Raw genomic sequence first — 14,179 nt, 5'->3', positions numbered from 1 at the left:
AAATTAAATTAAAATACTTAAATTTAAATTAGTAGGTAAGTTAATTTTAATAGTTATTACGAGAACTTAATTTTACTTACCTACTACGAAGAACTACAANAAAAGTGGATAATGTTGTGTAATTAACATCCACTTCTTCAGAGGATTGTATAGTGCACAAGGTATTTTGTGGTTACAGGAATAAAATCCTCTCTCTCAGGTTTCTCTCTGGTATGTGTATGTGCAGAGATTGGAACTTTTTTCAGGGGCATGTTCGAATTCCCATCTGGATGCTTTCTGTCAATCATCCTTGTTGTTTAAGAAACATTAAACAAGAATGACACGACACCTGAGGAGTATTCTGACGGGAATCAGAATCAAAGAAGTTTTATATATTATATATATAGAATAGGCAATAGGGGTCTCTGTGCCTTGCCTACGTAAGTGAAAATATAGACAGTAGAAAATTAGACAATAGAAAAGAACACGGGATGATCATCTTTATCTTTGTCTAATGTTGCGCCGCGCATAAAACTATATATCTCTTTTTTAATCAGAACACACCTCAACGACAAGTACAACACAATAATCATCTCACTCTTAACATTGGCGAACGACAAGAATATAATGATACACCGTGTCATACCGTGTCATCACACCGTCTCTTGTTGAAAAGCAAGAGGGGAACAGCGTGTTAGCATCATTTTTTAGGTCTGGTTTTTCATAGATTCTCAGAGGATGTTTAATGTTATGCAGGATATGCAACATTCAAGAGAGCCGTCGATCGCACTCCTTGCGTATGCTAATGCTGACGGCATTGTAACTTTCAAATCTTACAACTCGAAAAGTACTTAATAACTTATTTTGAAAAACTCTTGACAATGGCTATTATACATTCTGGAATAAAAAAAATAGGGTAGTGTTCCATTTAAAAAAATCAATGTGATCTTGATCTGATTTTGGTGATCAGTCAAACTGATCAGATCAGTAAATACTTAAATTTAAACGCTACAATTTTTGTCTGAAACATTTTTCTCAAAAATGTTTCGTTTTCGAAATATTCGACCATTTCCGGACTTTTTGAGGACTATGTAAATTAACGCAAAGCCTTTTTAGCAATTAAAAGTATTATATTTCAGTGTTCAATGATATATACGTACATTTCTATTTTCATACTTAAGGCTTCTGAAAGAAGCTTTGACCATGTGGAATCATAACGTCATAAGTGAGAAATGACATATTAATTTTTCTTGCATGTCATTTGTAAAATATAAATAAAAACAATTTGGATAAAACAGAATAATGAGAATGCTGTAAAACACTTACAGAAAATGAATTTTAAAATTCCTTAACTTTTTCAAATTTTCCATAAATATGGATAAAAATGGAAAATTTCCATGACTAATATAAAATACATAAAAATTTTAACATTATAAAATTTATAAAAAATTTTAACATTTAGAATATCAAGGATTATAAGGAAGTTAGTTTGTATTATTAAAAAACGCAAAAGAAGCTTTTCAAGCCAACAACAAAAAATAAATTAGTATTAGAAAAAAGAATGCAGTTATGACAAAAAAAGAGCAATTAAATAAATTACTAAATAAAATATAAATAATTATTTTTTAAAAATCGTTTAAAGTACATGAGCTTTTAACGTATTTGACTATAAACGTTAGATATAGTCATAATAATATTTAATAAATTATAAAAATTATTTGGAATAGGAGCAGTTTAAAAGAATTGTGAGCAAAGTTCAAAATTCAGTCTCTTTTATATTTTCCCCTGACTTTTCCCGGTTTTCCATGACCAATTTTAATTGTCCTAACTTTTCCCGATTTTCCCAGTTTTCTAGATCTGTGGTCCTGATACTTGTAAAAATGGGCTAACACTATTTTTATCCCACCTGATAATCAGTAAATAGTCGAAAAATGTTCGTGAAGTGAAAATAGGCTACGTATACGTATTGAGTAAAAACTAGTGAACTAGTAAAAGCACTTTATGCTTTTAAAAGCTTTTTACGATTATATACTATCAGAGAGGATAATGACGATTAATAATAGTCACGGCCCATTTTTATAAATGTTTTACGTGTCATTTATGACGTCGATTCAATTTGGCTGAGCTGAGTACTCAGGGGCATTAAGTATACTAATCTTCACAGATTCCAAATTTACTTGAAATTTTATTCCGAATTTAATTTTAAAATAAACGTAGTAAATATGCAACACTTTAAGAGGATCCTAAAGCGTTGTTACAATGAACAATAACAGTAGAGATTGTAGATACGTAAGGAGTAAGCTGGTTTTCCGGCCTAGTCGGAAATGGTTCATCAATCAATGTTAAATCGATGCTGTTAAATCGAATTCAACGTTGCTTGTTGTCAAATCCAGTTAATCGATGTTGAATCAGCATCCATTTGACATTGATCGATCAATTTCCATTTATGGCTGGGCCGAAAAACCAGCTTATTCCCAATTAGAGTCCTATATATATGAGAGAAGAAACATTCATCCCTAGCTGTAAACAGTAGCTGTAGAAAGGAAATATATAATAGCTCTCTACTGCGGCCAATATGGCTGCTTTAATTAGGTAGAGATATTGAATGATCACCAATCAGAAATCGTGACGTCGATGTTGCTTCTCTCATATATAGGATTCTGCTCCCGATTAGAGAGCCTCACAGGGAGAGAGCAAATTGCATCACGTGAATGCCCATTCAATTAGGACGGGAGTCACGCGATCAATTTTCTCCAATTCTCTTCCTATGAAGCTTTGATGCCCACGTCCAATCAGAGGAGATGGATCACGTGATGCAATTTGCCACTCTCTCCCTGTGAGGCTCTCTAGTCGAGAGTAGAATCCTATATATTAATATATATTTGTTACTCTCTAGGCTTAAACACATTAGGTACAGGCAACAAGAAATAACGAGCCATCCAATCAGAGCTCTGATGTGTAAGTTTGATATTATATTCCAGAGCTCTGATTGGACAGCTCGTTATTCCCTGTGCCTATTGTAGCTTTAAGTCTTCTCTCTGTGAGGTTCTCTACTCCCGACGTGTCTACACCTCTACTGATACTGTAGATGTTTAAAGCCATCTGTATTACCGACTAATCATAATTTTTTGTATAACAATTACTTTTTCCTCTTAAGAGATTAGGGAGAGGATAAGATGTGGAAAAAATAGTTGGGTAGTGGGGATATACATAAATGGAAATATAGAGGAGAAGTTAGAAGTTTTGAAATGAAAGAATGGATGGAAAAAAAGAGGGAGGGATAAGGACATTAACAGGAAGGAATTTTAATACGAGAATAGAAACGTGGAGTAGAATGGATAGAAGTAGAGGAATTGAAGGCAGAAAGAAATTCGAAGGATAAAAAGGTAAACGAAAGAAGAAAATTGATAGAGTTTATAAGTGAAAGAGGGTGAGCAATTTTGAATGGAAGAGTGGAGGGAGATGAGGACAGAGAGTGAACATACACAGGAAGGGGGGATTCAGTCGACTATGTATTGGAAGATAAGGTAGTCAAGGAGGAGATCGTAAGTAGAAGAGAAAAGTAGAAGAGAACACCCAGTGAGAAATGACAGATCGAAAAGACGACTATTAGATGCCTATGTCGTCTATGATTTACATTGGCTACGTTCAGCGAACTCAATAATTAATTGAGCTCTCGTTGTTATTGGTGTATTCTTTTAAATCATCCAATCGGCATTTTAGATTTGGAATACATCAATAGCAGCGAGCGCTTACTCAACTGTTGAACGCAGCCATTGAGTGCTTTCCATTTGATAACACAAGTTGACACAAATGTCATTCTTTGTCACTTTCTTCTGAATGTCAACAAGGATAGAACGACACTTGTGTCGACTTATGTTATAACATGGAAACTCATTGATAAGTATTTTAACTCCTTTTTAATCAGTCGAAAATTTTATTTCTATTAGAATATAGTAATGTACTCTTTGCAAATATATAATTTATAAAAATTATGATTATGATTAACATCATAATTTGTATCTTTTAAGCTTAAAAATGTCTAAAAACGTATTTTAGAAACTTTTACAGGACATCTTTTAAGAAAACATGTGTTTTAAATATTTTTTTGAATAAAAAAAATCTTTGAAATATTTTTATGTTTGTGATCTTAAATTTTTAAATATTACATACAAAATTTTTTTATTATAATTTATGTCTAAAGTTTTCTAATTGTTATTTAAATACCTCAAAATTGTGATAAATTTAACTTAATTAATATAATTCAGACAATTATGGTTACATTTCAAAATTTAACGCCAACACTGAAAATATATAGTTTATATTACGTGCATTATAGATTTTAGTATTAAGTGAATTTTGGAAGACAGCCACATAATTATTTAAATAAAAATAGTTAGAAAGCAGACGTTGATATAATGTTCATGACTTCTTCGATGTCGAAGAAGTTGATAGTTGGTTAATTGATTTTATATGTCGAATTACTATTGAATCGACTTCTTTTTAATTAAATAATAATTAGCAAATATATATACATGCAGTCAAGTGCGTGCGTGCGTGCGTGTGTGTGTGTGTGTGCGTGTGTGTGTACTTATTATATATTTACACTATTTCAAACAGATATAAAAGTTATATTACATCGTTCTTCGGAATAAGTCGGTTTTTTTAAATAAATTTAATTATCAATTTATTCAACGTGAAATCAACATTACATCAACATCATTTTTCTGATTAAGATCGCAAGCGGATATATATCAGTTATTCACATGGCTAATTTAAAATATTATATAATCTCATTGATAAAACAAATTTATTATTTAAATTTAATTATTTAAAATTACTAGGAATCGACCGATGAGTGAGTATGCAATTGAACTGTGTGCACCGCTTCTACATCTCTGGATGTCATAAAGGCTCGTCTACACGACAAGGCATAACATGACTAAGAGAATGCGTAGACGCAAGAGAATTGTTCCCGGCCATAAGCCAGTATTCAATATTCATAGTCGATTCTTATTTCAAGACCGTCTTAAATATCTTAAGACGCTAATACAACCCTCTAATTGGTTCATGACTTCTTAAGATGGTCTTGAATATAAGCTCTGACTATAAATGCCAAGGAGAGGAATAAGAAGAAAGAAAGAAAAGAGGAAAAAAAGTAGAAAAGGGGGAAGAGGAATATAGGAAGAGAATTAGTGGAAAGAGAAACATTTATTATACATAAAAATAAGTTAAAGAGAGTGAGATGGAGGGACTGGAATTCAGGAGTTGGATGGAAAGAAAAATAAGGGAGGCATTAGAAGTAATGAAGAGGGACCTTGTAGATGTAAGGAGATGAGAAGGGAACTAAAAGCATGAAGAAGGGGAGTAGGGGAGAAGGAAAAGTATAGGAGAAAAAAAAGAGATTTTATGAAAGGAAAAAAAAAAGAAGAAAATGAAAGATGACTATTAAAAATAGTGGAGTGAAGATAGAGAATCAAGCATAGAAGGTAGTAACCAAAAAGAAGAGAAAATAGAAAAAGGAATGAATAAATATATAGAGACATAGAGATAATGGAATGAGAAAAGTATTTTATGAGTTTATTAGGAGGGATCGAAATAAGAATAGTTAGAGGAGAGAAAAGAGAAAAGAGATGAAGATAGGAAGAGAAATGGAGAAGGTTTGAGGAGACTGAAAAATGGGAAGGCGATGGCAGGAGATGGAATACCGAATGAGGTATGGAAATATGGGGGAGAGGAGTTAGAGAATTGGGTGACTTGGGAATTTTGTAATAAGATATGGAAAAGAGAGAGATGGCCGGAATGAGAGGATTATAATATCAATTATAAAGAAGAGAAAAGGGAAAATAATGCAGGAGTATAGAGGGATGATATTGAGCCCACCTTCTACAAGATGCAGCAATTCTAATAAAAAGGATAAGAGAGGAAATAGAAGAGAAAAAATTTCGGAATAATCAGACCGGATTCAGGAAAGGAAAAGGGACGATGGACAATACGTGCTAAATTTTGTAATAGACAGATTGCAAAAAAAGAGGAAGGGATGGTAGTAATGTTAGTGGATCTCAAAGTGGCTTTTGACATGGTGAATAGGGAAGTACTATTAGACTCGATGAGAGAGAAAGGATTAAGAGAAGAATTGATAGGAAGAGTGGGGGAAATGGTAGGAGAAACTAAGAGCAGGATAAGGTTAAGATAGGGAAGAAGACTTTTGGAGGCAAGAGGAGTAAGACAGGGGTTCGATCAGCCCTCTGCTATTCAATTTATTAGCGGATCTAGAAGAGAAGAGTAAAATGAAGAAAGTGAAATGGAGAGAAATAAAGATGATAAGAAGGCAAGTCAATAAGTTCTTAGAAAATCTGTCAGAGGGCACTCGCAGTGTCATGTCACATTACTTTTTGACAAGTAGCATCTCTGATTACTGTCAAATTTTGAGCGGAATTCATCGCGTGGTTTCATTTATATAGACGATTAAAGCGAACAATCTTTGTATTTTTTGCAAAATAGAAAAAAACGATTTCGTGCAGTGATCAAACATCTACATATGAAAGGTTTAACGAAAGAAATCAAAGCTGAGTTGGATAATGTTCATAGCACATCTGCACCAGCGTTTGCAACTGTATACAATTGGATGAATGAATTTAAACGTAGTACATCCACATGTGATGCATGTTCATTTGGATGTCCAATTGAGGCTGCTACACCAGAAATCATCGATAAAGATCCACGATATTGTTTTGATTGATCGACGAGTGAAAGTGCGCGAGCTTGTTGAGACCACAGGCATATCACAGTGTTTCAATTTTGCACGAACAATTGGGTATGAAAAAGCTATCGGCAAGATGAGTGCCGCGTTTGCTCACTGTGGACCATAAGCGCAACCGTGTAACTATTTTAAAACAATGTTTGGAGATGTTTCAACGTAATCCAGATGAAGAAATTCTGCGTCGATTCATTAGTGTGGACGAAACATGGATCTATTACTTCACCCGAGACGAAGGAATAATCAAAACAATGGAATTTCACCGGCTCCGAATAGCTCCGAAGAAAGCGAAGACCGTAAAATCGACTGGAAAGATGATGGCCACAATTTTTTTGGATGCACGCGGTATAATTCATATCGATTATCTTCCGTCGAAGCAAACGATCAATGACGATTACTACGCAATCTTGAACCATTTCAACAACATTTTAAAGAAAAAACATCCTCATTTGACAAAGAAGTACTCTTTCATCAAGACAATGCATGGGTTCACGTGCCCGGCACCGATGGCCAAATTCAACAAATTCCGCTACGAATTGCTTCCCCAGCATATTCGTCAGATTTAGCCCCCTGCGACTATTTCCTGTTTCCAAACTTGAAGAAATGATTCGCCATCAGAGAGCAGCTCATTGCTGAAACAGAGGCTTATTTTTTTGAAGGGTTGGACAAATTATATTATTCGGACGATTTGAAAAAGTTAGAGAATCGTTGGATCAAGTGTATCGAGCTGAAAGGAAACTATGTTGAGAAATAAAAATGAATCGATCAAAAAAAATGTGTTTTAAAAAAATGTGTTTTAAACAAAATATGTTTTTCTAAAAACTTATTGATTTGCTCTCGTATACATATTATTAGACGATATGGTGATGCTAGCGGAAAATGAAGGAGAAATGAGAAGTATGATAGGGTAGTCAGAAGAATATTTAGGAAGAAAAGGACTGAAATTAAATGTAGAAGACAAAAATTATGAGATTCAGAAAGGGAGGGGAAGAAAGTGAATGAGTGAAGGGAAAAAATTGAGGAAGTGAGGGAATTTAAATATTTGGGATACACACTATAAACGAATAGAGGACAAGAGGCATATATAAAAGAAAAAATAAAAAAGGTAGCGGCGGAAATGGAACAGGTATAAGGAATCGGGAAGAAAAAGTTTGAGAAGGAATGGGAAAGGAGAATATGGCTTTTTGACAAATTGATTTGATAAATAGTAGGATATGGAGCGGAAATATGGAGGATGGGAGAAAAGGGAGAGAGTGGAAAAGTTACAAGGTTTTTAAGATGAGTCATAAGGTTGGAAAAGAAAACATCGGGATACTTGGTGAGGGAGGAAAAGAGATAAATTAAGAAGGAATGCGATGAGGTGGGCAATGGAAATTTGAAAAGATTGGAAGAAGGGGGAGGGGGGTAGTTTAACATGAGGATGTTGGAGAGAAAGAAAGAAGTGGGGAAGGTATCTAAGAGAGAGAAAGAGAAAAGAGAAGGGATAAGACAGAGAGGATGTGAGAAAGGGGGAATGAACTATTTGAGGAATTCGAAAAAAGTAACGGAGAAATGCAAAAGGAAGAAAGATGAGAAAAGGTAGAGAGTCTAAATATAAGATGGTATGGAGGAAGGATAAAAGGAGAGGATATCCCAACATATCTGAAGAAAAAAGAATAAGGAGAGAATAGATGGAAAAGAATAGTCCGATTTAGACTAAGAAACGAGAATAAAGGGAAATACAAGGAGAAGAGGAAAGAAAATATAAATTAACCTAAATTCTTAACAAAACTGTAAGATTCGTAACATATTCCCGTAACATTTATAAGAATTTTAAAATGTTTATCTTTATATTTTTACAAACAACTTTTTACTAGCCATAAGATTTACAAGAAATCGTAAATATTTACGAATAATCTTACATCTTTCGATACATACGCTTAAAATTAGAGAATACTGATTATAAATTCTTATGAGTTTTACGAGAACAAGAAGAGTCTTACGATTCTGCTTAGAATTGACTTAGTAGGATGTGCGAGTACGAGATAAAGTTATGGGAACATGTATGGGAGAGATGCAGAGACTGGGAATGAAGGGATGGGGAAAGCTGGTGGGAGGGCTGGTAGTCGAAAGGATGCTGCGAAGATGAGGAGGGGGAAGTGTAGTTGAGAGAATTGGAAAGAAAGCAAGGGGGAGAAGATAAAACGAGAGAACAAAAAGGAGATAAAAAGGAGAATGATGGAAAGAAGAATGAAAAAAAGGAGTGAAAGAATGAGAAAAAATAAAAATTTTTGTACGAAAGTTCACAAAATAAGATAAGTAGATAGGGCGATGACGATGTACGTGCGTGCGTGCGTGCGTGTGTGTGTGTGTGTGTGTATGTGTGTGTGTAGTGGGGGGAGGGGATAGAAGAGGTAGAATTAGGACAATCAAGTATAAGCGCAGTCGGACTGTTAAGTTTCATTATTTATATGCATTAGTCTATGGCTATGGTCAAAGTCTCCGCTACAAATGTTTTGAAGCATTTGATGGACCAATTAAAAGAAAGTTTTACAAACTGACCAGTTAAAAAATGCTTCAAAGCGTTTGCAGCATCGTGTTGATCGATGATATTCTCACTTATTATCTGTTCTGTTTTTTTTTTGTAATTTGGAATTTCAACTGATGTATTTCTTTTGTTTACTTCGTATTTTTTGTCTATTTTGTTTGCTTGTTTGTTATAATTTTTTAATTTTTTAATGTTAGTGTACTTGATTAGGATCAATTTTTTATGGAAGTATTATGTAATAACGAGGTGATATTATATATTTATAAACCCTAAAATCTTAATAAGTTTTTAAGCTTTAAGCTGTAAGTAATTGTCGAATCATAGTCAATTATTCTCCTCGCATTCGAGTGTAATTGGTCAATTTCTTAAGGCTTAAAACTCTATTAGATTCGGACTAAGGGAAATCAATAAACATAATACTCTTTAATCCAATACCAATACTCTTTTACAGATTGGAAAATCTTTTTCTAGAATTTTCGAATCTGTAAGAGGAAAAAAGTAAGCCTTTACAAAGCACGTAATTTTGTTTTAAGAGAAATATTTTTTTCCACGTTTTGAATTTTAATTTCACAAATGTATGAAATGAGGCTCGAAAGAATCTATCAGTGAAATACATAAAAAAAGCCAATCAGAGCCAACACCAGCTGTTCGGATGCACAGAAATCTCTTTATTCTCGTGTGAATGTAACAAAAATAAAATAAAATAATATTTCACTGATTAATTCCACAAACTTAGTATTGTTCGTTCAAATAATCAAACTCACACTTATTTTCCATCTACAAGCTGTAAAACTTTTATATCAAGCAAATGTTAACCTCAGGTGACAGTTGTACGTGCCAGAAAAAGTGAATTTTTTAATTTTTTTCCGATTTTCTCGTAAAATTGTGTGTTTCCCGGGATTTCTTTTTATGCGTTCTTTAATTCTGTAAAAAAAATTTTACAATCCGTGAAATCCATTCGGATTTTTTTCCTAAAATATAATCGTGGTAAAACAGGACGACTTTAAGATCCCCTTAACAAAATTAAGAATTTCAAATTTCCCACACAACATCTCCAAGGGGTGTCCTACAAACATTCCCAGAACATCAGGCTGCTCATTGCCCTGATGAAGTAAACTAATATTCACGAAACGTTGACATTCCAAGAATGAATACAGACACAGAGATAACGAAACATATAGTTTCTATATTTTTAGGCTATTCCTTGGATAGAGTGCTGTGTGGATTCAGATATCTTAGTTTTATAAAAATAAACAAAAATTTTGATGTTATCGAATCGATTAATCACTTGACAAGATAATTGATCTCAGGGAAAAGTGGAAAAATATTAAATATTATAATCTTTCAGGAGTAATCAACATATTTATTCTAGTATATTTATTCCAATATAAATATAATTCGGATTAATATAAACTTGTATTGTTGTCGTTGTATTGAAATAGTGAAAATACATTAATCCGAATTGTATTTATATACATGGGATAAATTAATTATGGGTTGATTAACCTTGAAATATGTAATATTCAACTTTTTTCTTTTTTCCCTGAGAACATCTTGTTAAGTGATTAATTAATACAATAACTTCAAAATTTTTATATTTTTTTAAAAATTAAGAATATCTGAAGTTAAGAATTTTTAAGGTTTTCATTTTGATGTTAGCACAAGAAATTTTTGCAACAAATTACTTTAAAAGCATTTTAAATGCATTTCAAAAACATGCTTCTGATTTTCCCCTTGTAATCATTATATGTATTAATCTCTAAAACATACCAAATCTGAAATTGCCGGTAGATTATTGGTTTGATCGGTAACAGTAGGTTCTTGCTCACGATTTTCTTTCTGCGCAGCCGCCTTTTTCATGTTTCTATGTTGTGGGAAGGTAGGCATTAGTTTTGGATCGCAAGCTACAACATAGCAAATCGATCTGTTAAATAAATAATTTGAATTATTAACTACAGTAAAAACACAATTTAAGAGAAGTCTAAATAATACTAACGTAAAGGAGCTTCTTTAAAGTAGCTACTCTGCAAACATTCTTCAGCAGTTGCTCTCTTTTTTGGATCGTACATAAATAAGAAATTCAATAATCTAAGACCAGCAGCACTCAACCAGGGGAATCTTTGTTTCAAATTATTATATGGTTGCTGTTTAAGTGTAAAATTCTGTAGCGCTGGTAAGGAATTAAATTCTGGCCAAATAGCTTCGCTGGGTGTACCCAACAAATCGACAATTAACTCTAATTGTGCGATTTCTGATCTACCAGGTAATAAAGGTCTATGGCCCAATAATTCTCCTGAGAATAAAACAAGCAATATATTTAAGAATATTCTAAATAAATAAATTATATATAACATAATTATCAAGGTTGAGTATTAAAACTAATTAAAACGTTAAAAGTTAAAAACTTTTAACTTATTTAATTTTAAATGCATTAATTTTTAACTTAATTTAGTTATTTGATTACTTCTAAATTTTAATTTATTAACTTTTTCAAATTAAGAAATTTTTCTGTTTTTTAATGCTAATATTTTTTTTCTATAAATTAAACATTAGAGAATTAATTTAAAAAAAAGTTCAATGATTTTATAATTAGAGACTCTATAATAAGAGTCATCATCATACAGTAGCCAATTTTTATTGGCTCGCTAGGTTTTGTCAATTCCAGCTTATATTTGAATAACTAATTTTAGGTGTCATAAATTTTAAGTGTTATATTTCAATAACATAAATATGAAATGAGCCTTAGAAGAATTGTTATAAAACAGCTGTGTGCAGATGCTGCACATCTATTTATTTTCTAAATTTTTACTGTATTTTTTGTATATTTAACAAATATCTAGTCGATGTAGTCATAAACATGCGTGAGTAGTTGTTTTTTTGGAAGTTAAAGAAAGTTAGATAAAGAGAGATAATGCCAATAATATACTCTTCTCTCTCGCAAGATTTTGATAAAAGTGCCTTATAGCGTGACTCTTGTGTGTATGTGTATATATATATATATATATATATATATATGTATGTATGTATGTATGTACGTATGTATGTATGTATGTATGTATGTATGTATATACATATATATATATATATATATATACATATATATAATATATATATATAATTTAGTACGAATAAAAAAATTAAATTTACTTAATAATCTATTTTAAATGTTATTTAAAGTAATCTCATTTTAAGAAAAATTAGAACATTCTTATCTCAAAAATAATTTTTTTCAAAATTAACTTTTTTTAAACTTAAGTTAATTCAATCTTAATTTGTATTAAATTAATATTTTATTCCTTCAATTTTTAATTTAATTTTATTAATTTTATAAACCATTAACTTTAACTTAATTTAGTTTAAAAAAAATATTAATTTATCCAACTCTGATAATTATTAATAAATTAATATAATTCAAACAATACACTGCCTATATAGCATTGATTTCTTACCTAATATGCACCCAGCTGCCCACATATCAACTGAAGTAGTTTGTGTCTTAGCTTGCAATAGTAATTCGGGTGCTCTGTACCATAATGTTACTACTCTAGGAGTCATTGGTTTTAAAGGTAAACCAAACCACCTAGCCAGTCCAAAATCCGCAATCTTTACACAACCCTTATCAGTCATAAGGAGATTAGAGACTTTCAAGTCTCTGTGAACGATAAAGTTATGATGTAAATAACGCAGACCTTTCAACACTTGCAATACTATACATTTGACTTGGCTTTCTGAAAATGGCGCTTGCATGTTGTCTAATAAACTTGCTAAATCTTGCTCGCAATATTCCATTGCAAGAAATATGCTTTCTAAGCTTCTGCCTACCACCACTTCTCTTAGATGTACAATGTTTTCATGTCGGCATGATAATAAAACCGATATTTCCCTGAGACCACTTACTGGTAACCCATCTTTTTCATGTTCCATTCTCACTTTCTTTAATGCTACAACTTTATCATTTTTTGTATCTCTGGCTCTATACACAATTCCGTAAGTACCCTCTCCAATACGATTCAGTTTTTCAAACTCAGAGACAAACCTACATTTTCCAAGCTGCAACACATAAATAAAATTTAGAGTCATGTTTAATAAAATCTTAGAAATAAAAATTCACTATAAATGATAAAGTATTAAATTTATTACGATATCTTGCTCTGGTATTTCCATAGCTTTGCCAGTTAAAAAGGATGTTAATACTCCTTTTCTTGTGATGGGGGCAGAAGGATCAGGCCCAGAATCAGATACTGCTTTCTTATCACTATCATTACGTTCCACGGATTTCTTTTCTAAATTTTCGTCTGAAGAAAAACATAAATTATTCGAAACTTTAATTGTTTCAATCTGTTTTTTTTACCTTATACTTTTAATAATATATTTCTTGTATTTAAAAAAAAAATTTATATTCGTATTTAATTAATTTCAAAATCAGAAGCGCATCCTTGTTATACCTTTTGTCATGTTGGCTATTAAATTGCAAAAAAAAATGTTCAATTATTTATTAATCTACGAAAGACTGACAAATTACGAAGACCGATGAAAACCAATGCGTCTATTTGGTTGACTAGTGCACAGTCAGGGTCGCCAACTTCTATTGTGAATGAAGCCACTGACTAAAGTCCTAGAGTGATATTTCATTTGTGCATTTTTATGTACAGTTAATGCGATGCTGCAAATACTTTGGAGCGTTTTTTAATTGATCAGTTTGTAAAAAAATTCTTTCTTTTAATTAGTCCATCAAATGCTTCAAAACATTTGTAGCGAGACTTTGACCACAGCCTTTGTCTCACGATAAATTTTTCAAGTCTATTGATTGGCTATGGGATAGAGAGATCCGAAGATCTCTCTGTTTTGTCGTACGACAAAAATGTACAAATGAAATAGCACCCCTAGGATGTGGTCTGTTTGACATGATCATG

The 14,179-nt window shown here is 32.1% G+C and overlaps 1 protein-coding gene across 1 annotated transcript in view; it reads right to left on the bottom strand.

Moving 5' to 3' along the window:
* LOC105623794 (cyclin-dependent kinase 10) overlaps positions 1-13,583 on the bottom strand; it is a gene marked incomplete at its 5' end in the record, with an annotated part of 19,733 nt that extends 6,150 nt beyond the window's left edge. Inside the window, 4 exons of the mRNA XM_012205170.1 lie at positions 11,037-11,170; positions 11,263-11,559; positions 12,716-13,316; positions 13,407-13,583. Coding sequence (XP_012060560.1) covers positions 11,037-11,170; positions 11,263-11,559; positions 12,716-13,316; positions 13,407-13,583 — 1,209 coding nt within the window. The remainder of the gene's footprint in view (positions 1-11,036; positions 11,171-11,262; positions 11,560-12,715; positions 13,317-13,406) is intronic.
* Positions 13,584-14,179: the final 596 nt, after the last annotated feature.

Source organism: Atta cephalotes, assembly GCF_000143395.1.
Source record: "Atta cephalotes unplaced genomic scaffold scaffold00064, whole genome shotgun sequence".
Classification (NCBI taxonomy): Eukaryota; Metazoa; Arthropoda; class Insecta; order Hymenoptera; family Formicidae; genus Atta; species Atta cephalotes.
Note: the sequence above shows the minus strand (reverse complement) of the source record. Positions and strands in the feature narration are given on the sequence as shown.